Source organism: Eutrigla gurnardus, assembly GCF_963514095.1.
Source record: "Eutrigla gurnardus genome assembly, chromosome: 5".
NCBI classification, from domain to species: Eukaryota; Metazoa; Chordata; class Actinopteri; order Perciformes; family Triglidae; genus Eutrigla; species Eutrigla gurnardus.
The window spans coordinates 24,452,545-24,480,064 of record NC_139919.1 but is presented as its reverse complement, the minus strand read 5'-3'; the positions used below and the strand labels follow the sequence as shown (position 1 = coordinate 24,480,064).

The window sequence follows — 27,520 nt, the reverse complement described above, 5'->3', positions numbered from 1 at the left end:
TTTGGAGATTCTCTCTCTCTCTCTCTCTGCCCCCCCCCCCCCCCCCCCCCCCCTCTCTGAATATAGAAGATTCAAATACTTGTCATAAAAATATCACGGGCTATGTATTCATATTCAGCCAATTGATCACCTGCAGTTAAAATGCACAGTTATATGATATGAGAGATCACAGTAAACATGCCACTTTCCTTCCTTAATATAGCAAAGCTGTAAAAAAACAACAAAAAAACTTAAATTTGTATCACTGTAGGCTACATTGAATAAAACGTTATGAAGGGCATTATTATTGTCTTTACTTTTATATTCATCATACATTAATTTGGTTTTATTTTCTCCATTAATCAGGTAAAATAAGCATTACCGTGTACAAATACTCTTTTACAATAGTCCTGCATACTTAAGTAAATGTTTTCAAGTATAGCATCAAAAGTAGCCCATAACAAAAGTACTCATTATGCAGAATGTCCCATTTACAGATTTACATTGGATCATAATTATTGACATATTAATGTGTTCATCACATTAATGTCGCAGGTAGTCATTTTAACAAGTAACTCAAAACTCAAGTACAGTACTTGAGTAAATGTACTTACATTCCACCACTGACAATCAAGAAAATGTAACAAAATATTAACTTTTTGGGGAATTTATACTTCATTTTATGTATTAAATAATAGAAATTGTCGCAGATTCATTCTTTGTTGATGTTGTTATTGATTCAACAAGTCATTGCATTACTGCAGGTACATTAGCCCTAAAAGTATGTATTATATATACTATCCAGACATCTTGAGGGACTTCACTGATGTGAAAGCCTGCGTGTATCTAAATGTGCAGTAATACCCAATGAAACAGAACCGCTAAACTAAACAGTTAATTAATTCAAACTAAAGAGTTGCTGGGTGAATTAAGCTGTAATGACCTCCGATAAAGCAAAAACATTACTTTATCACCATGTGGTGTTGTTTCATGCACACATACACACTTTGTGGTCTTGATCTGCAGTTTCTATCCGAACAACTCTGAAATGTGCAAATTACCTTGGAGATGGACCTCAGGAACGATGCCATTATTTTTTGTGCCAAGTTTTAACTTTCCACGTTGATTTCAACATTTCTGCTAATGAACTCAATGGTGACAGAAATCATATCGTTTCTTAAAATACCTTTTCAGCTGCAGTCATCATTATGTTTTTTAACCGAGGGGACAAATTGGCTTACAGCTCCTCTTAAGCACAGCAAGTTTATAACAAAAGTGAAAGCTGACAAGAGAAGAACATTTTCATGCTGCATAATTACAGAGTTTCTACATGTCTTTGCAGTAAACAGAGGTAATCACCACTGCAGCGCTATGAGTGTAATATGATGTAATAGGCTCAACTGTACACATTAACACTTTCATGTTGAAAGTGAATATTTGTGTGGGATAATATGAAATAAGGGTCTACGGTCTGTTTACGTGAAGATCATCAATCATCTGTATAAAGGGTTGGCCTTCGAAGATAATGCTGTTATTCAAGGAGTCAAGGATACTTTTTTGTCGCAACGACATGCAATTGGTCCCTATTTGCTTCACAAGAAAAGCAAAACAAGAAAAGAAAACAGTAGTGCGTTCCCATTGTGCATTTTTTTTAACTTGCATCAGAAGGAGCAGCAGCAACAAACCGTCCAGTCAGATAACATAGTCGACATCATGACATTAAAAATCAAACATGAAGGGAATATTTTCCATCAACTTATGTCTGTTTGAGCCCCAAGCACCATTGTCAACACAGAGCCCGCCTCCTCTCGTCCCAACGGGGTCCCACAGGGGTCCCACCGGGGTCCCACCGAGCTCCCACCGGGTCCAGGATGCCACTATGGAGCCAAGATGGAGGCACAACAGTCACCGTTGCTGGGTCAGCATGATTATTATCCTGTGACAGGAGCACCCTGGGTAGTGGAGTAGCTTTTTGTCCTAGCTGGGTTAGCTTATAGCTCCTATCCCAGCTCTGGCTGGGTGTTTTTTTTTTTTTACTTTTTTCTTTAGTGTCTTTGAGAACTTTTAAAAGCGCTATACAAACAAAAAGTGTTATTATTATTATTGTTGGCTGTGACCTTGATTGTCTCATCGTCTGCTCCACATAAAATGATCCAATCTCCACACTTCCTTGTCTAATAAATGAGTTTATTCTGGCAATAAAGACAACAGAGTAATATATTATTATCTATATATTGTAAAACACTAGTTTCCATGTGATATAATATTGCCCGTACAGACATCTATGTGCACTATTTGATGAAATCCTCTAATCAAAAAACTTTTCCTGCTAAATTAGGTTGATTTAGTTCTGTCTTTATTTTTCACACTCTCTGGCACTCGTTAGGTTTTTATTTTTCAGAAGAGGTAAGAATTCTGTAAAATATTCCGGAAAGATGTTGATGAATTGTGACAAAAGTAAGTCTGAACTTGCGATTCAGGAAAATGATGAATGGAGTTAATGTCAAGGTAAAGATGTAAATTATAATGGCCTGAACAGAATGGCAGCAGCTTTACTGACAGACTTAGCATTATATAATGATAACATGTTTTACACTCTAATAATAAAGGCCAGGCCGAGCGGTTGAAAAGGTAATCTGAATTGAATGTGGAAAACGGGCAGATTCTCCGTAACGCAGTTTAAATGGATCTGCAGGAGGTGACGCCGGCATTCAAGCTTGTGCACAATTAAAGACCATCAGGAGTCAAGAGCAGAACGTAAATGCTGAAATCTCCGGCTCTGACGCTCACCAGGTCTGACAGTCGGTGTGAAATCTCCAATAGGATTATGACAGTTGTAACCTGCGTGCATCCATCTTTGTTTAAGCATCACCGTTGCCTGTCCAAACAGTCTAAGAAGGGGCGATTTGGTTTGATTCGCCAGCTCTGTTTGAGACGTGGCGAGCTCGACTCATAAAGCGGCCCTGAAATGCACGCGCGGACTCACGCTGATTCTGTCTAAAAGTCTTAGAGACCACTGAATGACGGGGCACGACCACAACACATCCATCCTCCTCACCAGGAGTTTTCTTTTCAACGAATTCAGAGGAAATGTTCTGATTTTTTTTTGTGGCAACATCACAAAAATAATGAAATCGAATCCTTGAGAATCTCCAGTAATGATGATGATGTCATCCGGGCCGAGAGCTGCTCTTAGAAGTGTGAATAATGGACCAACTCATGTGGGACTATTTGACAGCACCCACAGTGATTTTTACTGATTCACAGCTAGCAGAGTAATCATTTCTCCAGAATCAGTCACTGATTGAGTGTCTCTTCACCTTTGACCTCTACTGACATCACCAGTTCATGTCTCTGCTCTGACCCGAACCCTACAATTGTACGGTTTCAATTCTTAGGGTGTATTTGCCCTCTTAGTAGCCCCTCTAAGAGTCCTACAGGTTCCAGTCCCCATCTCTTACACCTATAGCACCAAAATACCAACAATTTTGCAGGAAAAAGGGGTGGAGTCTGAACTTTTCTAACACTATTGTGTACCTTCAAAAAGAGAAAGCATGTGTCACCAGAATGTGAAAAGATTTTGTCATTTGTTGCTCTAACAAAAGGGAAGAAAGACCTTTTTTTTTTGCCTGTGAGCATAAAACACATTCAAATTCATAAGTGATGCACGTAGCAAGCATACATATTACAAATGTGTGGCCTGCTTTGTTGCACCATCAGCAGCAGCAGCAGCATACTATATATATATATATGTGCAAAGAGGGCGATACCACCACCATATCTGCTTATTGACTTTAAAAGGATCTGCCGTGTGCATGCGTGTGTGAATATTCATCCTCATTTTGACCAGGAGCATTGATATAGTACACAGGGATTACGCACATAAATTTACACACCCACACAAAACGGTGGAAATAACTACATCTTCTCTGAGGCATCGATACATATTTATCAAGGCGTAGACGCCCTTGGCCACACACTAGCTCCATTGTAGTGGGACGGGAGTGAGCTGACTGTCTGGTGCAGAGGGATGGCCCTGAGTCTCAGTTATCATGATGGAGAAAAAAAAAAAGCGTGGCAGACTTGGGGAACAGGCCAGGAGGTGTGTGTTTGGACAAACTCCTCTTATCACCTGTGCACCCTTTATTGGGACTAACTCTTTTCATATTAAACCCATCATTGTATCACCGGGCAGGATAACACGATACAGCAACAGAGATGGTGCTTTTTAAAAAAAAACATCAGCAGAATGTTCTTCGAATAAAGACGAAGGTCGTTGTTTGCATTAGGGGCTGAATCTCCTGCTGCGGTCCATATTAAGGACGTTATTAGAGGCCTTTGTGTGGCTGTCTTTCTTTTGCAGCTGCAGAATGCTGCATGGTAAACAGGGAGATGGCTTCTTCATTACCACCCAAGGACATGCGAGCGAACAGGCTCACAACAGCACTAATCGCATGCACCAAATACAGAACAATTAAGGGGTTGTTGAGCAACATATTTTATGACTCAGGTTTTTTTTTTTTTTTTTAAACGTAAATAGCCAGAAAGCAAACACCCTCTACACGTACGTCCATCTTGAATTGCTCCGCAACTTCACTACTGTGAGTGTTTTTGTCCTTGACCGTATCAAACACACTCACACACAAAGCTTTGCCGCAGAAAGATAAAAAAAAAGGAAGAGCAAAAATAAATGGATTCGGCTCTCCCACAGAACTGAGCAGATCCTAATGAATTATGTTCACTGAATAATTTGCGAATAACCTGTTAGGGGCAGCTGAACGTTGTTGGGAGTCGCTAATGAATAGCCTCATAATGTCTTCCTAGGTTAGATTAGAAGGACGCCATTAACATCAACTCATCGGCCTGGACATCTGACGCATGGAAGCAGACCCATCTAACCAGTAATCATGCGGTAGCTCTCCTTTTAAGCAGAGCTCTATCAAAGTCTACTTTCATCTATAATGTGTGACTTCCTCCAGAGGTGGCGGAGGCCTCGCGATGGCAGGCCATTTCACCCAATCAGTACCATTTGCATGTTGTCATTTTGTTCTTTATCTTTTTTTTTTCCTGCACCCTTTCTTCTGTTTAGCTACTCAACGGCCAGTCTCAGGCCATTTTATTGTATTTTTTGACATGACTGAAAATAACAGGAGCAAAGACATGACACATGACGTCAATGCTTATAGCATGAACACACTTAGCACTCGGTTAACCAAAGCTATCTTTAAAAAATAGTCGTCTAGGTAACAGGACTGTTTGTTAATATTTAAATTCTCCATCATACTTCCAAAGGTGATCAATATAACGGTGTCTTACCTTTGGTCTTCCCATTGCCTCCACTTGACTCAAACCATGCTACTTCCTGTTGGTCACGTGACTTCTGTAATGGCCCAGCCCCTTGGATGAAAATCTAGGATATTTTTATATATATATATATATATATATATATATATATATATATATATATATATATATATTTTTTTTTTTTTTTTTTTTTACATATGAGGTTCTGATGAGGAATTGTATTCCATGTCTAAATTGGAAATAGTCAGATGATAATACAAAAAATAAAAAAATAAACTCTGAAGGATTCTAGGGTTGAGTTCATCAATAAGTATATTGTTGGTGGGGGATGGGCTAAAATCCTATTTTTCAGTGCTCTATGTTTACATCAACGTTTTACATGATGTATCTTTAAATTGCAGGACAAAGTGGAATGAGGCTTTGCCTGATAATATAACTCTAATAACGTCCGGGGGACCGAAGAGGCATCGATTGGCCAGAATGGTGGCTCAGTGGGGCTTCTCCGGTCACATTATGTGCATGTTTTTGTGGATTAGGTTTCAATTATAATGTTGCCAAAAAGGCCGAACGCAGAGTGCCGTCTAATGTGTTCGGCCCCAGAGGAGGAACCAGGGAGCTGCAGGGGTTCTTGAGGTGGATCCACCGTCTTTGTGTCCACTAGACAATGAGCACAAGGAGAGAGTGTTGGGATCACTATTGTGTTTCAGAGATTTAACACCCGACATTCTAATCCACTTGTATTCCGGGGGAGACGGATCAATAATCTGACCATTTCTTTTGACTGCTGTCATGGGTTTCACAGTCAACATTACATTCACATATTTTCACGTAGTGGAAAGTCTGCAATTAAAAGCAAGATCATTTTTCAACAAAATATAGTTTTCAGATAAAGATGAGCATGGTATGTTATTTTTTATTTTTTTTTTTTTTTGCTGTTAAAAAATAAAGATTGCATCATGTAGTAAAAATTCTAGGGATTCAATTAAAAATTATATAAATACAGTATTTTGTATTATTTAAATTATTTATTAAAATAATCTAACATATCAATATCTTAATTTTCTTGTACTTGATTCACTATATTATTTATATATATATATATATATAAATACTATCACACTACGCAACCCTTATCTGAAAAATAGGATGGAGACCATGTTATTTAGACAAAAGGCAACATTTATTCGTAAGTCTGTAGTCCACTCAGTCAATATAGTCCTGAATACTATGAAACAGACTTCACATTGTGTCGTACGAGACTAATAATTACATTTATCGATATAATAAGGTTCCAAACAAAATGTGCATTTCTCAGCGACAACAGCCCTCAGAAAAGGAGGACGTAAACTGTCAAGCTTAGAATATTAAAATTGATATTTAACCTACAGGAGGAAGTCGCTATACTCTGATCATACAATCCGAAAAAGCTGTCTTAGCCCCTCGTAAAACTGAATAACAGACCCGTCAACCAAGGTTCAATGATATGACAGGGAAATGCTCCCAGAGGAGAATCAAGTAGTTGCTTCTTAATGTGGTGAAAACCATTCATGATTTATGATCATGAATGGTTTAGATTTGGAGTTACTCCTTGCCATTCTCACAGTGTTACATTTATATGAATGTGACTATGACATACTGCTAATTCACTGGGACATTATTTCTGCATCAACATCACACATCCGTATTGAGTTGTGAGTTGAATTGAGAAGACTTGATTATCTGCCAACTTAAGATTTCTTTTTGAACATGCATTAAAAAAAAAAAGTCATGGGAAATGTGTGTTATGGCTGCAGCATCTGCTAAAAGAACCAACCAACACTGCAAAACAATCTTTGAAACCCAGTCAGAATAAATTGTAGTATGTGACATTAATATATAAAAGCAAACTACAGGTTAAATGTATTGTGAAAATAATTTAGAAAAATTAAACAAATTTTTTATGTGTCAAATTCAAGGCATATGTAAGTCATTACATTTACTCCCATCTGTTTCCAGTGAAACCGAAGATGTCAATAAACCTTGCGTCAAAAATCAGGAGGGGGGGGGGGGGGGGGGGGCAACCATGTTGACTAACAGATGTCTTACACACACGTATGTGATATTCAAGGTCTCTTATGCTTGGCTTCATCTGAGACAACTGGCATAGAAGCTCTATCTCTGGACAACAGCCAGTGCTAACCACTCTTGCTCCCTGTTCTGCTCCTCCTCCTTCACTTTGGCGAGCAGTGGCCTTTATTCATATGTGGAGGAGGAGGGATGGTCACATGGGTGGGGGATTGTGTTGAGTGGGTAGCGGGGATGTACCCCCCCAACCAGCTCCTTCCCAGATACTGCATCTGTGAGGGGACGTTGAGACATGGAGGCGGCGGCTTCTCTCAACAGGAGCAGTTCCCACAGCCCTTAACGCTGTTAAGGACCTCCTCCTGCAATTTCTTCCTCTCCTCCTCCTTCTGAGACAGCCGCTGAGCCGGCGGCTCGGATGAGCTGTTCTTGCTGTTGAGGATTTTACTGTTCTGGGTGTTCCACAGGTCTGCGTACAAGCTGCCCGGAAGTTTGAGGAGGGTGTGGTGGTCGCCTCGCTCTGCCACTTTACCCTGACAGAGGGGAAAAAGGGGGGGAAAGAAACAAATTCATCCTAATCTTGTAGCAAAAATGAAGTTAAAATGAAGAAATCACAAGCACAGAGTCCTATAGTTAGCATCTCATCATGACCACATAACACTGACCACATTCTCTGTGGAGAGTCAGCTCTCCCCCCTAGAATCCCTGCCGCCTCCCCAACAACTGTTGCAATTCCTCTCACAAAAAAAAAAAAAAACAACCAAACAGACCAAGACTCACAGACACACGCGCAAACAAACACACCCCTCCCACACAGTCAAACACAAATGAAGGCACCCCCTTCCCCCACTTCCCAAGAGCATGCAGGGGTGTTGGCATCGTCTTTAGTGCACCCAAGATGAGCATGTGACTGCTTTCGCTCGTTATTTTAATGAGCACCCCAGGCAGTCCTCTGCCGGTGACACCACCAGGAAACGGCATGGCGACATCACACGCAAACATGCCTCCTCGCCACGACCCTCTGATCCCTGCCATCTGACTCTGGAAACATGGAACGACACATGCTCACTCGCCACAGTTCAAAGAGACCTCTTCTCATTTTTAGCCTATCTGACTCCAGCACCGGTGGAAAATGTCAGTTCACGTCCGTTACATTTAATATTATCTCTTACTTTTCCAGATAATAACCGACTTCTCTCTGTGTCATTTCGTGCTTGAAAGTGTCTGAAGCTCAATCTGTTACTTAATGTGGCATTTTTCTCTCTGATGCACAATATAGTGGCAATGAACCAAAAACACTCACTGTTTCCACATTTCTAAAACATACCGTATGTCTCCGTGGTACCTTCAACCTGACTTAAACATACCAGACCAAAAACTGTATAGATGAACCATTCTTCCAGTAAAAGCCTCGTTTAGTCCTGGATGAAGCCTCAACAGTGTCTGGGAAGCTGGCCCATACATTATTAGTCACCGAGACAAACAAGACACGCCATCTGACCAAAACAGCCAGTCGAGTCTGACTGTTTTAATGAGCCCTTATGGAAAAAATAATACATTCACTTTTACCATCAGTGTCCTGTTGCTGCTGTTGTTGAAGTTAATGGGAAAAGCTTTTAAAAAAAAAAGCATGTTTTCATCACTTACATTGTAGAAAGGTAGCTCAAAATAAATGAGAGGCTGCTTGCTAAATTCTGGTTGCTGGCAGATAACAGTGCGCTGAAGGTCATGCAGCTTGCAGGTCATCGTATTTCTCTTCAATGCTAATTGGACTGGCAATTAACACAGTGCATGTTTTTACTCGGAAACTCTGAACCATCATGGTATTTGCGTTTTATGCACCTGACATTACAACTGGATATGATAATCATGGAAGGTGTAGGATCAAGCAAAAAAATAAGTGGATGAGTTCTTACCTCACTGAGCACTATAATCTCGTCTGCGTCTACAATAGTGGAGAGCCTGTGGGCGATGAACACCGATGTCCTGTCCTTCACCATCTCCCTCATTGAAGTCAAAATGTTCTAGAAGCACACAAACACAATAGCTTAATAACTCAGAGACTGCTGAAGTATCACCTATTCCAAATGGAAATAGTTCCCAGGTTTGCAAAAAACGATAGAGAAGAAATGACGAGCTATATATGAAGTGTTGATTTGAGGCTAAGTCAACAGAATGTTGCTCACAAACATCCGCCTTCTTGTGCATTCTTTGTTTGAATAATGATCATTTTAAAAAACACCATTGCAACTGGAAAATCTCTATAAACAACGAGCATCTCCTGCACCACTCCTCTTCCTAAAGTTCAGAGAGGGCATGCTGAACTTTCTCATTAAATGTAACATTTACAAAGACTGTGGGGTTTAAGCTGAGCTGGAGATTAAGTGGGAGAAAACGGTGGCAGGGGAGAACTTGTGGGTGGTGTGTGTGTGTGTGTGTATGTCACAGCAGGTATGTGATGCAGGACTGAGCTGAATTATTGTGCAGGCAGGTGACTGAGTGGATGTTTGTTCTGCTAAATGTGTACGCAGGCACACCGAGGCATCAACCCATACGTGCAGCAGACAACGGGCATTTGAGGGCACGTTAAGTACGCATGCCTTGGTCTGTCATCGTGCATGCGTTCATACACTGTAAGGGCCCACCTCCTCTGTGATGGAGTCGAGGGAGGATGTTGCTTCGTCGTACAGGAGGACAGGTGGATTCTTGAGTATCGCGCGAGCGATGGCAACGCGTTGCTTCTCCCCTCCTGAAAACCGAACAGCAGATGTCAAAAATAAACGTGGGCTAAAAACAAAAAGGCTTGAAATATGTGAAGATGCAGCAGGTCTGTCTCTCCGGCACTTCTCACCAACCCTCAAACGGAGGGCTGGCAAAATAGACTCCCATTTAATTGTGAAGAAAAATAAGCAGGATTCAAAGAAATCTCCCACTGTGTTTGACTCTGCTTTTATTACATATGAGCTGCGCGTGGCCTCTTGAAACCCAAGCAGCATTCAGCGGATATAAATATTGCTGGCAGTGGAGAACAGCAATGAAGGAAGTTAGGAGCCGCGCAACCCAGACTGCCCCCCCCTCCTCCCTGAGCAAACGCACTGGCAGCTGTCACGTACAGTGAAATTAATGAGAAGTTAGTCATGTCTTTATTTTGTCCGTTCTCGCACTCACTCCAGTCACTTCACATAAAGAAATCTGTGCTGCCGGTAATTGCATCTTGAATGTTGAGTGAAAGTGCTCACACATTATGCGTGTAAGACACGGTGTGCCTTAACATGGCCTCAATGAGCTGCAGAGTTATGCTAGCAGCCAGTCGCACGCCATCACTGCAGATGAAATAAGGCAACGTGCCATTAAACGGGTTCACACACCACACAGGAGGAGGATAACAAAGTTACACAGGTGCAGTAACAGATTAAGTCTCATAATGAAGCTCATAAATTAAAGTAAATTGTATTAATTCAATTATATGTATTATTACCACCTTTTAACAGGACAACAGTTCATAATGAACATTTTTTTTCTATTTGTTAGCTGCCCTGGAACTTCACCACACATTTAACTGTGTGATTGTAAAGCTGACAAATAAACGTGATGAGATTTGAAATGTTTCACTTAGTATACCATGCAGGGAGACGCACAAAACACACAGCCCTCGTACTTGCTTCTGAAGAGGAGAGCATATTTAAACAGTAGTCATAATGCTGGTGCAAACCTGACAGCTTCAGGCCCCGCTCCCCAACCTGGGTCTCATAGCCATGGGGCATCCTGAGGATAGCATCATGGATGCCTGCTAGACGTGCCACTTGATACACCTCCTCCGGGGTGGCGTTGATGTTGCCGTACTGCAGGTTGTAGAAGATGGTGTTGTGGAACAGAACGGCATCCTGAAAACAAAACAAAAAAACAAAAAAAATGGAAAAGAGGCTTCAGAGAATATTTTTTATTGCAGCAGAGGACCGCAGATACAAAGACACGGGTAGGAGGGAGAAAGAATGAACGCAAATGACAAAAATACTGTTCATGTACCATCTGTTCAGATCAGCCTCTGAGCTCACTGCAGTGAAAACCAACCTAACAGAATTCAGCTTATTTCTAATGTTGTAAACTACTACAGCACTGTTACTTTGTTCTATGCTGCCCCCTTGTTGTGTATGATTATCAATAATAACTCAAACACATTACATTTTCTATTGAAAATATAATCATATCTAAACAAACATTTCATTTGTGGGAAAGACGGTTCAAAAAATAAATCAGCATCCTATTGATAAAAAGGCTTTTTGTTTATTTGATTGTGTGGGTGTGTTTCAAACCTGAGGTACGACCCCCAAAGACCTCCTCAGGCTGTCGAGGCTGACGTCTCGGATATTCTGCCCCGCTATGTAGATGTTCCCCCGCTGGGGCTCATAGAAACGGAACAGAAGACGCATAATGGTGCTCTTCCTGCAACCAGACGTGGAACAAATCATCAGCATCATTCTGTCTGTGAGCTGCACCCCCACAGTTGTGAAGATATCTGATCATAAGACTTTCTGCACATACAAAAGCAATGACGAATACCGGGGTTTGACAGTCGGTGTACTCACCCTGACCCACTGCCACCAACTATAGCCACCTTCTTCCCAGCAGGCACTTCGAAGGACACCCCGTTTAAGACATGTTGGCCCTCTAGGTATTCAAAGTAGACGTCCTCGAAGCGGATGGTGGCCTCCTGTGGTGTGATGGCTAACACCGGGGCGAGATCCCTCTCCTAGAGAAAACCATCAGAGGGTTGAGACAGAAGAAAACGGAGAGAGGGGAGAACAGCCACTGGCAAACGAGGGCCCAGCATGATGCAACGTTACTCCAACACCTTGTAAAAGGAGTATAACGGTGGAGCACAGAGCCAACATGGCCGGCGTAAAGCAGAGATATTCACAGGAAATTTCAGAGGTTGATTTTCAACTGAATTTTTATACACTGCCCTTCATGCCTACTGAAGGATCAATAGGCGTGAAAAACTTCCAGTACATACTGAGCTGAGCCATAGTGCCGAGATGCACTCAAGGTCAGCAGTGAATAAAGCGCCGTCCTTGCCCTGAGAGTAAACGCCTGTTCTGCTCCATTCCTGTGCTATCTAATAACAACATAATCACCCACAATCCACCTCAGCCCGTTATTACAAATAACTCATAGTCCATTAGTATAAACAAATGATCATTTCACACACCCCCAATGTGGAAAAAAGCCTAAATATTTGTATTTTGGTGGAGCAGTTTCAAGTAAGGGGGTGTTTTAAATTATTTTACCTCTACATAATAGGCCAACATGTTAAAAAAAAAAAAAAAAAGGCATTCAGACAGTAATGGCCTGCTGGGCAGTGCCATTCCACAGGGAATCACAATGGAGAGGAGTATTACTGATGAGTGAAAAATAACTGGACAGATTCATTTCTCCTACTATAATTACAGGCTGGAGACGGGAATGGCATTCATATTGTTAGGCAGCAGGTGCACATTTGCACTTAAATGTGCTCTTCTGACGCAACATGGGCGGTCGTTTTGTGTTAAAAAAAAGAAGAAAAAAAAAGACAAATGCAATGAAATGTCAACAATATTGAGAGCTATGACATTAGAGGAACAGGGGACTGTTTGAGCCGGTTTTAAGGTTTAAGAACAGGATCTAGATTTGAATATATCGTTGTATGTCTGTTTTTAATGTGAATTCACAAATAGTAACCCCATATAAAGGCCAGTACATGTTTCTTGGCACTGGAACTGAAATTATCTGCACCAATTTAGATAATCATTCTTGGCTTCAGCTTCATAAACGTAACGATTTCATGTTTTTCTTTGTCGTATATATGATGGTATACTGAAAAGTATGGGTTTTGGACCGTTGGCCTTATAAAACAAGCAATTTGAATAAATCACCTTATAAATATATCATCACACTCTACAAGTGGTAACATAAGAGGACGCACCGGAGTCACATCAAGCGTGTAATTACCACGTTTGACTGCAACCTATCATTTTTTACAGCACATGCGGATAGGCTAGCCATGTCATGCAGACAAGAATAACTCAGCCCTGTGTTAACATCGTTTTACCACCATTAAGTGCTGCTGTTGGAGAAGAAGTAATTAATTTAGCTTTTCAGATTTAATATTGACATCCGTATTCAGTTTCACCTGTATTCAAGTCTACTGATCTCTCTTGTTATTGGAAAAGGAAGTGTGTGGGGGGGGGGATTGTAATTTACTGCTACAATGCGGAGGAATGCATGTCAGGCCGACACGTTACCTTGATCTTGGTGTCGACGCTGAGCAGGGTGAAAAGGGTGTTCATGTCTATCAGGGCCTGCCTGGTCTCTCTGTACACGGTGCCGAGGAAGTTGAGGGGGAGGGAGAGCTGGAAGAGCAGGCCGTTCACCATCACCAGGTCTCCCACAGTCATCGTACCTACACAACAGACAACGGAAGAACGTACAGACATGCACATCATTTAGATCCGTTGGATCATGTATGTATGTTTGGATACAAGGTTTAAAGAAACAACACTAACCATTTATTCTTTCAAAGTTGTGAAGGCAGACAAAGCATGTTACAGTGTGAATTCATCTCCACCTGCTGTGATTTCATTTTCTGCATCAAGGCTGTTATATTCCCTATCCATGCCACTTTTCCATGCTTGCTGTGATTTGTTATCATTTACATTCTATTGTCCCATTCAGTCAGAGTTTTAAGTGTCATTTTCTGTTCATTTGATTTTGTTTTGAGGTGGATTTTAAATTTGTTTCATATTCCCAAACCTACATGTCATTCTATGGACAGAGATCATGAGCATGGAGAGATGAGCTCAGGTAAGATGGTATATTTTGCAGCTTAAGGATGCAATATTTTTTTCATGGATATAGATCTTAAGAGGATTTTTCCCCATCACTCACTCACACTCACTCACCTGCCGTAATGCCCTTGCTGGCCAACACCATGATGGCAGTGAGGCCGAGACTGAAGATGGCACTCTGGCCAAAGTTGAGCATGGCAAGCGTGGACGTGGTTTTTAAAGAGGATGACTCATAGACCTTCAGGTATCCATCATACCTTTCAGCTTCATACTTCTCATTGTTGAAGTACTGCGGACGGAGAGGAGAAACATGCAGAGAGGGAGGAGAGGAGGGAGCACAGGGCACGGAGACGGCACAAAGATTTCACAAAAGAAAGTTGAGAGAGAGAGAAGGTGGGAGAGAAAAAAAATATGGTTAGGGTTAAAGTTTAAGGAAGCATGGAGAGCCGTTATAGGCAGATAAACACTTAAACGCAGTCTTCCTCAAGGCGGCATTTGTTCTGTGCGACTACTCTGGGTGTAGTCTGGGTCTCAGTTGACCACTAAAGCACTTTTTCATGTCTCTGTATCATCATCTCCAACCCACTGATCTTAAAGGATGTGGAGGGCGGAAGGGAAAAAAATCCAGAGCCTGCTGAGAAAAGCGACTTTAGCAGGGGATGGTGATTATGGCAAAATAATGGTATATAATATAATAGGCGATTCTAATTGTAAGGAAAGCCTAAACATCACTTGACGGTTCAACAAGAATCACTTCAGGGCATTCATTGTTGACACTGTCACTTACACAGACACCTACCAACGGAGCACAGATAGCTCTTAAGTGATACACCACACAAGCAGCGCTAATTTTGATTAAGAAATACAGCTATTATTTAGAGGAAAAACAGCCTCATGAATCAGCCACAAGCACATCTCTAAAATTCCGCACATAAAAACTACGCCATGATCATAACAACGACCCCCCTCAACTCTGCTGCCAATTACCTAATATTGCTGTTTGTTTAGTTTGCACTATTGTTCCTCTGCTCTGGTTAAGTGGGCGATTTGCTTCTCTGGCTAACAGCAGTGGTGCTGTGCTGCTACAGACTTGCCATTGATTTGCATATAGGGAAATGCAGGGAATCGGAGAGAGAGAAGGAAGAAAGTAGCACATGGAGGACAAACAGAAGCAGTGCAAGGCACCGCGTTCAGGTTCTCATCCAGCCCTTTGTGAAAGTGGAACGGATTTCTGAGTGGGCGGAGATCTAATTACATATGCACACTCACAGCTCAGAGTGATGCTAAATCCGGCCGAATTGGCACAGATGACACAAAATAACACAGAACAAAACGTTAAGGAAAACAGGACACAAAATAATACGGCAAAGAAAATAACATGGGGAAAAAAATATATGTAGAACGGCCTAACAAAGCATCCGAAACTGGATGGTGATTACGTTTGTATGTGTCCTATGTACAATGAGGTTACCTAGAAAGAGGCTTAAAACAGCAAACGAAGAAGATTCGGGATAACCATGGAACCACTGGAAAAAGTCATATTTACACCCCAATCACTTCGCATCATACAGGTTTCTGTGAGTGCACACTATCCTGGTTCTCAGTCATTTCTTTCCAAAATACAGCCATGGCTCCTAAACTAGAACATTGGCTAAACTAGACAGATAGTAGTGAATTCCCAGTGATTAAGGTCTCATTGTTTGTAATTCATTGTCACGATAATTACAGACTTATTGTGCGATGCATGGACATGACCTCAATCTTTTTTGCAATCAATTGTAAGATAACACAGAAATTGTGCTTTTTTGTTAACAACGTCCATTTTATTTATTGTTTTGGTTGATTTTAAAAAACAATCTTATTTGTGTTTTAGTTATTTAGAATATTTCAATTGTATTTTCACATCCCAAATCCAAAGTCTTAATAATCTTATAGAATGAATGAAAACGCACATGACACTATTATATTATCATTATATCAGTAGCATAAAATAGTCTTAAAATGGCAATAATATCATTTATTTCTGGAACAATAGATCATCCAACAAAAGCAATTACTGTGACAGGCTTATAGCAACTAGACTGACATTTACAGAAAAGGGTGAAAAGGAGGGTATTAATTGAGTATGGTGTGATTTTTGTGAGAATGTCTACAAAAAAAATATATTTTCTTATCATTTGTAGATCACAACGCCATTACCAGATATTCTGCCTCCTGCAATTTCAAAACTGCAGTGCATTTGCAATCATTTTGATAGCTTTCAGGTTCATCTTAGATCAAACAGGTAAAACAGTTAAAAATCCAGACAAAATGGAAGTGCAATACTTCTAACAACAGGTTCCACAACCACACAAACCTATTCCTGTGGGCCTCCGTTGGTGTGACACTTCTCCATAACTACAGAGAATAAGATAACCTTAAAGGAAACGTATAGGCGAGATTGTAAGCGACTTCCAATCCTTTCAGCCATAAATTCCACTCCTCTGACTCAAGAAGGTCAACCTCACTGTTGTCCTGTACTTACTGTAAGGAGTTTGTATGAAAGTGGTGAGAGTCCGAGATAGGAAGACAAGGAGATGGAGATGGAGCAATACAGCGCTTTTCTTTGTTTAAAAAGAAAATCCTGACAGTGGCGATGATTCCAGTGAAACACTATTATCACAGATGAGTAAATATTTGTTCCTGTCAATGTCACTGGTTAAGTGAGGAGAAAAAGGACTAGAAAGGAGGAGATAAAAGGGTGGAGGTATGGTAGGTATGTGCATGCCTGTGCACTCTATTAGGTAGGTGTGTGTGTGTGTGTGTGTGTGTGTGTGTGTGTGTGTGTGTGTGTGCGTGTGCGTGTGCGTGTATCTCACCTTAACAGTCTCATAGTTAAGGAGGGAGTCGATAGCTGCGTTGCCGGCTTCATTGTCTGCTTTGTTCATTTCTATCCGGAACCGAGTCCTGTATGCAGACATATGCACAATGACATAAGCACTTTCTTGAGAACAGCCTACAAGTGACAGCTGTTACAGAAAGCCACCCAACTGTGTTACTGAATCTTTTTCAAGCGATACAAATATATAGGTTGCATAACATCCAATTGAACTCAGAGTTAACCGAGTCAAATACTTGACAAGTACAAACATCCTCATTGTTACCTCCACTGAGTGACGAGAACGGTGAAGAGGGAGTATGCTGATAAAGTGCCCAAGGACACTGCTGCAAACTGTCCACCGCACTGGTGATACTGCAGAAGAGAAAAAGCACAGACAAGAAAATGCCTCCTTTACATGCTGTGACTGAATAACTTTGTGATAAAAAGTGATAAAAACATCACACCACTGGACTCCAATGTTGGGCGTTACAAGGCGTATTGAGAACATACCGTTTTTGACCATTCCACTATGAAATTGAGTGTTACAAATGTAGGGGACTCTACGAGAACTAATCATGCTAATGCTTTAGCTATTTGGGCAATGGAGTCTGTCCTCATTACAGGCAAGCTGACATTATGGTCCAGAATGAAATAATAGCTAAAGACAAGCCACTACTATAACGGTGGCCAAGGAGGGGAGCATCTATTTAGGGAATACTCTGCAGGAGGACATTAAGCTGCTACAAAGCTTTGGGATTCGTCATTGACACTAATGGGTTCTGTGCTGCAACCAAAAGTTCATGGGGATTCATATTCCATTTAGTATGTAAATGAGACAATATCCCCGAAATTAAGTTCCATACAATCTGCCGTGAAGAGTGTGGAGGTGATGGAAAGACCTGTGCTAACAGTAAAGCCTGAAAATGTAACAGCAACAAGCAAATAAAAGCCAGAAAATGTAAGCAGTGTTTCTGGTAGCATCCTACTCTAACGCTGAAGCTTATGATTACCGTTATTAGTGTCTGTGTGCATCAGTGTCACCACGAGACTCACCAAAATGGCACTGACGAGGCCCATCTCGAAGACTGTGGGGCCTAGATTGAAGACCAGCGCACTGAGGACAAACGAGATGCCCCGCGTGCCGCGGTCGATGGCCTTGGACAGCGCACCCGTCTGTCGGCTGAGATGGAAACCAAGATCCAGATTGTGCAAGTGGAGGAAGACGTTTTTGGCGATGCGTCGGATGGAGCTCTGGGCCACCTTGCCGAACACAGTGTTCCTCAGCTCGTTGAAGAGGGCTGCGCAAGCCCGTGACACGCCATCTGGGATAGCGGAGGAGACGGGAGAGTTTAACACACCTGCTGTGAAATGCTGGAAGGTTCAAAGAGCGGGGCTGGGAGCTATCAAGTGAGAACATAAAACTAAACTAAACAGGACTGTTATGTAGCTCTAAAGTGATATGAGGCAGCAAATAAGGAATGCCACCCCCTACTTCTCCTGCCTTGTCAGATAAGTAACACAGCATTGATACAGTCGAGGCTGGAGAGGGCAGAGTCTTGTCAGCCGCTCTAAGGTGAAGGCTTGTGTGAGATGGTGGGACAGGCAGGTTTTTCCACATCATCTCTGGTCTGCAAAGTACTGCAGGGTTACAGCAGCAGTCTCCCACAGCCTCTGTAATTACAGAGCAGGATGCTGTCTGGAGCCTCACTACCATGGCAGGCCAGCACATTGCAGACTGAGGAGGGGGGGGGGGGGGGGGACTGTACACAAGTGTATTCAGTGTGTGTGGCGGGGAGCAGGCTACATGTGTGAGCAGAACACTAGAAGAGGGGGAGGGGTTTTAACATGAGTCTCACAGAAAGATGAGTTGATCCAATTAACAGGCTTAATTTCACCACTGCTGACTCTAGACTTCTCTCAGGTTGATCTGTATGATGATGAGGGTGGATGCCAGCATTTATTTTATTGTTGCATGTTTTTTTTTAAAGGAAATTGATGCAACACAAAAGGCAAAGAAGTTCAATAATTTCAATAACATAACCAATCTAATGTCAAGGATGTCTATTATTTCACCCCTTAAATCTCTCATAAACTGTTATACAAGCAGATGGCTAGCAGGACTCTCACAAATTAATAGTCTGTGTTTGAATGGAACATGGCCTTCCTGTGGCGATCTCACCAACTTCTGTGAATACACAATTTTTCTGCTGAGACCAAAGTCAGGGTAATAATCACTCCGTCTGAAAACCGAGTTTTCATGGGGCTGTAATGTGGCGTTAAATAGGAATGCTCATCTATTGAACGCGTCCACATCTGACAAGGTAGGATGAGCACTGTGCAACCTTTTTAGCCAAATTACAGCCGTCACCGCAGGCTCCGAGTGCTGTGCTTCGAGTGTTGCAAAGAGGGAACAAAAAAATACAATTATTTTCTTTAAGAGCTCCTCCTTCATTCTTCCTCATCATCTTAATTCTTCCTGTCTGGAGTCCTGTTCGTGTACTCCAATTATTCGACAGGCAGCATTAGTGTGCAAGACCTAAGTGGGCTCATTAAAATAAGTGGCTACTGGGCCAAGTGTACATTGCATCCAAGCTGATCTCACTCAAGGCCAGATTGAACTGCATCGAGTTTCAGGTTCACAAGATTTATTAATTTATTTGAGCTTTTCATCAGCAGCTCAGGGGCAAAAAATATATATACTCCGAGCCGAAATGAACTACACATTTAAGCTACATGTTACCCATGTGACCCCTCTTGTATTCACAGGGGCCACTTGGACAAAGAAAGAGGAAAGAAAAGGAGTGCTCTCCAGGGATGAAGTGAATGAAAGATCCTTGGCCTGCGCATGACGCAAACAAATATCCAACCATTCTCTAACGAAATTGACTATTTCTGCCCCACTGCTTGTAGCAGAAATGTATGCTTTGCCTTGGGAGCACACCGGTATCATACTTCATCAAGGCCAGGGCTTGAAGCAGGAAAAAATCCTGTGCCTGAAATTTTTTTTATGCATTGGGGAGAAGAAAATTCTGAACATTTGCAATCTAAATGAATTAATCTGGTGCACTTTGAGAGTAAACCCACATTATAGTTTGAAACAACATTCAAAACACACACAGCCAGTATCACTAAGCATAAAGTCCGCTAGCTTAATGCTAACGTATAATACCTCAGAAATTAGCATCACCAAGGGAGTAACTTTGAGTTGAACATTGGGGTAGTTGAGATTTCCACCTGTGAAGCAGGTATATGTGTATATATTCTTTGGCCACCAGCCACTGCGGCAGGTTTGGGTTTACCAGCCCAGATATATAGTTTGTGCCTAAAATAAAGTTGACCGACTCAGAAAATGCATAAAAATGGGTCTTGAACGTGTACAAAATACACATTAAAGTGTGTGCAAGTGTTCTTGTTAGGACTCATGGTCCTTAATTGTCTCTAACTTTAAGTATTTTGTCCCAATTACAAATGGGTTTGTAGTGTTTCCCACAGGATCTTTGGAGACTATGGTGGGGGGATTGTCATCCTCTAGGGGGGTCCGGGGGCATGCCCACCCGGGAGAAAATTTTGAATAATTTCATTTTAATGCATCAATTTGGTGAATTCTGAGAAACAAAATATGACATATCAATTACTGACCAATTTCTTACAAACTGCTGGTACTGATACAAATGTTGACATACTAAATGGGGTTGAGGAGTTTAAGCATTCAAGAAAAGATGAGAACAAAAATGACTAAAACACAATTCGTTTATTATTATTATTATTAATAATGATAATAATAATAATAATAATAATAATAATAATAATAATAATAATAATAATAATAAAAGTGGGTGACTATTCCTCAGCCTTCCTTGGTGTTTTGGTCTTGACTGAAGCCTCGTTCACATACGTCGCCACTCGCCCATCTCTGAGAGACAACTGTCAATGAATGTGAATGTGTTCTAGCGGAATGTGGACCAGGACAGGCGATGTGATGTGGTCGATCGGAGATAAAATAATTTTAACTTTCTGCGATGCGAGTGAAGCGAGTACCAATCACAATGTAGAATAGAGATGATCGACAGTTGCCGTCAACAGAGAGTTCCACAGAGAGTTGTCGCTTGAAGTCGCCGCCGGCGGCAGTGAGTTTTTTTTGCCAGCGAGTAGAATTCAGCGAGAAAGCGAGTGACGGGCGAGTAGCGACGTATGTGAACGGGGCTATACGCGCACGCACTGTCGAACTCGCCGGCTGGGGGGGGGGGGGGGGGGGGGGGGGGGGGGGGCAACCGTGAGTGGTGGCACTGGAGCCTTTGATGAAATCTAACAACTGTGGCAGTCGCATTAGTTTGTCTGAATGAAAAGTGTGCAGGGCTGCCTTTGGGCTGATGTTATCAATCGCTCTGGCTACGTTGTCCCGGTCCGAGGTGCCTGGAAACTTAAGGCCCGCCCTACTCTGCTCTGATTGGCTAGAACTCCTTGGTTACCTTGAGTACCATTGGTAGTTGGAACTATCACTTTAAACGACTGGTTACAGTTAAAAAAAAAAAAAAAAAACACTTCACCAAAATATTGCTACGCCGGATTTCCGGCACCGTGCCGGAGGTCTTCAAGCCCTGCAAGGCTCATGAGAGGGCTGCGTGGATTGACAGAAGTGAACCCAGGCGCAGAACGATGCACATAATGTAAATAATGTGAGGGAGAGGCGGGGGGCTGTGGGACGCCATTGATACGAATGTGTTGGGAAAGGTCAGCCTGTGGATAATAGGCAGTCCCACAGTCCCCCCTCTGATGAGCGTGGCACCTGCCAGTGCAATACAAGTCTGGGACTCACAGCCAATCAGCATGGCCGTTGCCATGGTAGCCACTGTGCTTGGCGCGTCATTCAGGTGCAGCATGTGTCCCGACATCTGGTTAAGCTCGTCCACTGCATACTTAAACATGAAGGGCACTGTCACATTGGTCATCTGGGAACGGCAGAGAAAACATTCAGGGAGGAGGAGAGAAAAAAAATGGTTCAAATAGACTATTAGACAGACATATGCTCAATGTAGTCCTTTGACATTTTTCTAGTCATCTGTAGTATCTCTCATGCATGCGTGTACCATTAGTGCTTAGGAAGATGGATTCCCTCTACTGTTGGGCCTTAAATCCAATATTACCCACTCAGGTGCATCCACGGATATATATGAATGTATGTTATCTATGGTTTGCTGTGCGAGTGTGTATTCTCCTTGACTGGTTGTGCTGTTGAGGTAGCTGATGCTTCTTGTTAATGGAATTGAAATGGTTATTAGGGCTAATTAAAAGCACAAGGACAGCTGTGTGACTCAGGCAAGGCGGTCTGCTGCACATTAGGACAGCCAGAGAACAGAGCAGATTATTTTCAGTCGAAAAACCCATTTAATTTGAACCTCTCAACCTCTAAGAAAGGGGAGGGTTTTTTTTACTTCTCCTATTGTTCCTTTACTCCAATTCTGCATGATATAATTTTGATAAAATAAAAGTAACAGCAATTATCTAAAAAACACAGTACAGAAATAAACCCTCAACCCTGTTAATGTAAAAGGACAACTTACAATGCACCATTTACACTACAAACACTCCATCCCCTGGGTGCTCACTTTATACACTTGGGTATTATACTCAGATAATAGAAGTCATCTGAAGGAAAACCACTATCTTTGTGACCAAGACAATGAATAATAGTCTGGGCCTATCACCACGGGGCCAAAACAATGTCTATTAATACATGATAAGGTTGGATGTGCTCTTTTAATCCATTAATGGCCAACCGGAGACTAAAATCAGGATCATGTCAATCCGTCCCTGACAATGTCATCTCATAATGGACATATTGTGTCAAGTCGTGAAGAAGAGGCCATCAAGAATTAGCCAACGCTTATAGTATGACACAGTCACCGAAAGGGGTTCATGTGAGGCCAAAGAAAACCAGAGCTCCTACATAATCAGTTATTTGAAATGAAAATGTCACTGATATTGTGGAGTGCAGAGGTGTGATGCACTGTAACCACGTAATTATCCAGTTGATTTAAAAATTGTCTCCACGCTGCAGGTGGTTTAGGTTCAAACAGACAAACTGGCGAACTGGAGGCTAACTCCAGCCAAGAAGGAAAATAGGAGGAGGAGATTGGATTGCATGCGTGCATTCTCTCCTCCCCAGCACACTCAGACATGCTGAGCAGCAGCAGCACATGCTTATTTAGGAGCTGTGGATTTGTGATTGTTTTTCCGGGGTGTAAATTAGAGACCGTCAACAAAGAAAGAGGAAATACAACACACACCGACTGACACTGGCAATTATTTATGTAAAAATGATCTTAAAAGTCGACGTTAGTATTACACAGGTTCTTGACACAGTGTTATAACCTGTAGTGAACGCTCATGTCTCTTAACTGGTGGTCAAAGGAGAGTCGTGCCAGCAATGACCACAGACTAATGAAATGTTCAACCGTGCAGGTTTCTCTTTAGCTGAAAACACTGGCGATTCTTTTCTGATGCTTCTGAAGCAATAGAATATTTAGGCCTTTTATGTGCAATGATTACAAATCCAGACCTACCTGAATAAATTAGCAGTTGACATTTATTGACATGAGAAATATTCCAATTGTCCTTTGGGAAGGTGAGTCTTTCAAATGTCATGCTTAGAAATAAGACACAATGTGTTGAAACGGAGGTAGATTTTAATGCAGACGCTGGAAGAATAAGACGCTTATTGATGTCCTGGTGTGACTAGTGGATACCTCAGATGTGCCCCTCTAATCTCAATGTCATTAAAAGACAAAGCATGAAATCTAACATAATGTAGTCTTAAACTGTATAAGAGCAAAATAGAAAGGCATTTTTAATCCCATGACAGTGTCTGTAAACTTACCTTGGCTCCAGCAAGCAAGCCCAGAGAGATGGCAACACGGGCCCGAAGGTCCGGTCTGTCCTTTGGCCACACGTACGACAACATTGCAGACAGGATCTGGGTTGAATTCACCTCATTCAGCTGTGCAGGAGAAGGAAAGAGCAAACGCCTCTTCTTAGATCGCCATTCCTTTTAAAGCCTTCTTTTGATCGTAAAAAAAAAAAAGGAGGGACTGGACCAACTCCTCAAGTAATAATAATTAAAAACAAACGTGGAATGCAAATATGGGTTGGGCTACTGTCGGCTGTAACGACAAAAAATAAATGAAGAATTAAAATGTAATGTGTTCACTGTCATATTGCCTCACCAACCGCTTTGGAGCTTTAATTGGTGGAAGGTTGTCAGCCAAGTCACTTTTTCTTAAAAAATAAATAAAATAAAATAATAATCCATTTTGTGTCGCAGCATCCGAGGGAACGTTTGCTATCTGATAGTGGCAGAATACATTTGCTGACAATGTGTTTTGGTTGGTGTGGTGATTTAAACTGGTCACTGAAATTACTATTTTGATTTCTCCTTCTAGTTTCATAATTTATGTCAATTTATTGAGCACATTTAGACAGAAAAATATTTGTTAATTATCAGAAATGTCATTTTTTATTTAATCTAACTTTAATCTAAAAATTCCACCAGGTGACGCTCTGATGCTAACTCGTGGGCCACAGCTCACTGGTTAAGAATAGATGAAAAATACAGGTAAAATGAGTCGAATAATATTTACTATACTATACTATAATGTGAACCTTCAGCCTACCTTATGTTTGCCAATACTGGCAGCACCTTGCTTATCAAATTTAGTGCGACAATCATAACAACCTCAAGATGGCTCTCTGGGCAGACACATGGAACATCAAATGTCAAGGGGTGTCTCTTGGGACATCAAGGAGCATCAACAACAGCAGAGTCTCCAGGAGGTTCTGGGGGTCCAATCTGACACTACAAGTCCCAACGGACACCTGGGCTGTCATCCCAACTGAGTTTGAGAGCTCACTGGTGCCAACATGGCTGTTTACACACGCTCCGCCGCACACCTGCCACTGGGACTCTCCGCAGGCCAAAGAATATGCAGTAATTCCTCTAATCCACTCAATATGGTGGCACCATGTTACAGCCCTGCTGTATGGCACAGCCTCCAAGCAAATTACAGTGAAATGGTGCCCAATGCCTGCCTTTAATCAAATGCAATGAAGTAGAATGTGAAACTGCAAAGACAGGATTGACATTAGCAGTTGAATGCACTTCTGACGTCCCTGTACCATATGTGCAGGAAACCACTTAATGTATAATAAAACCCTATTAGGCTAACTTCATCGTCATTTTTTGTGAAAATCTCATTTTACTTCAATGGCAAAGAGCAAAATAGGACACAACATTCAACCATTTAAATACTAAATATACTGTAGACAATAAAACAAAGCAAATGATTATTATAAGTATCATCGTCGCCATTATTACTATTATTATTATTATTATTGTTGTTATTATTATTATTATTATTAATAATAATGTTTTGATATATTGTCTTTTGAAATGTCCCATACATGATCATCAGAGACTCTCACTGAAGTGCTTAAATGACAGGACAATTAAACTGATTCCAAATTTGAAAGAATTTGAAAGAGAATAAAAGGGTGAAAATGTGTTTTTGTTTTTTATTAAAATGCCTCATTACATTACCAAGACCAGTGTATTTATATATTATATAAATAGACTGGTCTTGGAAATCTAATATGATTCAATTCACACAAAAAGTGACCCCGCATGGCTGAAAGATAGAGAATTACTAAGCAGACACATGAGCAAACACACCCACGCTTGGCTTTGATCAAATGTGGAAGATATTTGTCAGTATTCTTGAAATCCATCAACGTTTCAGTTAATAGAAAAAGCAGACAGAGACCTATTCAAGCAGTCTCAGTTCAGTTCTAGGTCGCAACAGGGTCCGATAAGAGTGTGAAAGCACTTGAGAAAAGAAAAAAAAAGGTACTGTACTCACCACATTTTTTGGATCTGCATTTAGCTTTCCTCCTGCATTTCCATGCCAACATGTTCTTTTGTCTGTAATCTGCAAATGCTGTGGAAACATCACGCATTGTTATTCTCCTTTTGACTTTCATAACAGACACGATTCACGATTATTACTCAAACACACTTACTTTTACCGCCTCCAAAATCCGACGACTGTTTTCGCTCCCGTTTGTACTCCATGCTGCTGTTCGCAGGTGTGGAGGGGAGTTCAGCTGAAACATGAGAAACAAATAGGTCTTATTTGACTGAGCTTTCTAATTTCTGCTGATTGGTTTTTATGGATGTTTGAATATTCAGACACTGTGAAACACAATAAAACAAATAGAACAAATGGAAGACAAAAGGGGATCAAATAAACTAATTACAATCCAAACAAACAAGGATGAAACATATCATTTTCACTGACATGCTCAGAGATTAGAGTGAGGATTTAAAGACTTCACAAGGTAAATATATTCTAGATATTTGGGATATTCTGAACAGATTTAAGATCTAAGAGAGTTGTTAGCGGTTCTTCACAATGAATATTTATGTCACTAATATTCATTTTCATCAACTGAAGCAAAACACTATTTCAGAAAGTTTCTGATGTTATGACATGTTCAAATATAGTTTAATTTACACCATATTGTTGGGGGTCATCATAACATAGCATTATTTGCCATGAGATAGTAATTTTACATAATAATTTACTTAAACCAATGTCATACATTTCATTAATAACAAACGTGTAATACGATTGTAAACTGAGCTAAAATCATAAATGCCTAATATGGATTTGTTATGATGTAACTTTTCACTGACTCATTGTTGATTAAAGCTGTCAAGCAATCAATAACAGGCTGTTTAACTAGTGACGTTTGTTAGCACAAACAGTCTTATCTAACATTTACTGTCTCTTATCAGACAATGACACGTGACTGGGACCACTGACCGGCTACGCCGTTAACGTGGTTAATAGGGACGGTTTGTGCTGTGAGATGTTCACAAAGCATGATGGTCAAAGCTAAGGGACAAAGTGAAGACCCAACTGCAATGTCAACCCTTCAATAACGCCAAAGTTAACACAGATAACGCAATAGTTAATGTCAGTTACGTTAGCCGGTTAGTTAGCCGCCGTTCGTCGCTAAGCTAGCCGCTGGAATGACAGCAAGCACTCTCGCAAACAGACGAGGCCAAATCATCCAGGAGTCACAGTCGTAACTTCCCTGAAAGTTTGTTAGGAAACACTTTTTCCCATCTCTGCCCTTGCGTGGTGTCTGTCAAAACCAGAAACGCCGTGTCCTCTCCGGTCGCCCCCCGCCTCCTCACTCACCGGATGTGTACTTTGGCGTTTACGGTCCGTCGTATTTTCAGCGCGATATTTATTCCACGTGTGATACGAGCTCGTCTGTCGAAGGAGAAGCGCTATTTTCCGTTTTTGGAAGTGAAAGCCGCACTTCAGCGGCAGCAGCAACAACGGCGCCATGTTGTCGAAGGAGGAACGGCGGTTTAAGTCGCGACACGCCGGTTACGTCACATCCGGCCCCCCGCACACGCCAACGCTGT

At 41.4% G+C, this 27,520-nt stretch overlaps 1 protein-coding gene across 1 annotated transcript; it reads right to left on the bottom strand.

The window, feature by feature from the left end:
* Positions 1-7,207: 7,207 nt before the first annotated feature.
* abcb7 (ATP-binding cassette, sub-family B (MDR/TAP), member 7) lies at positions 7,208-27,471 on the bottom strand. Its single transcript, XM_084009186.1, has 16 exons — positions 27,288-27,471; positions 26,101-26,184; positions 25,941-26,018; positions 23,906-24,025; positions 21,845-21,977; positions 18,082-18,350; positions 17,312-17,400; positions 17,027-17,114; positions 14,283-14,457; positions 13,626-13,783; positions 11,931-12,094; positions 11,658-11,787; positions 11,057-11,228; positions 9,990-10,093; positions 9,261-9,368; positions 7,208-7,877 (listed from the first exon to the last, which is right to left on the bottom strand). The coding sequence occupies exons 1-16, from the start codon at positions 27,438-27,440 to the stop codon at positions 7,659-7,661; spliced, it is 2,244 nt and encodes a 747-aa protein (XP_083865312.1). The 5' UTR covers positions 27,441-27,471; the 3' UTR covers positions 7,208-7,658.
* Positions 27,472-27,520: the final 49 nt, after the last annotated feature.

Bases quoted from the DNA above. Each gene is read 5' to 3' on its own strand.
- abcb7 (XM_084009186.1), bottom strand. From the start codon at position 27,440: ATGGCGCCGTTGTTGCTGCTGCCGCTGAAGTGCGGCTTTCACTTCCAA. The intron at 17,115-17,311 runs GTAACAATGAGG...GTCTGCATACAG, and splicing joins GTTCTCGTCACTCAGTGGAG to GACTCGGTTCCGGATAGAAA. The intron at 12,095-13,625 runs GTAACGTGTCGG...GGTTTTCTCTAG, and splicing joins GCGTCGACACCAAGATCAAG to GAGAGGGATCTCGCCCCGGT.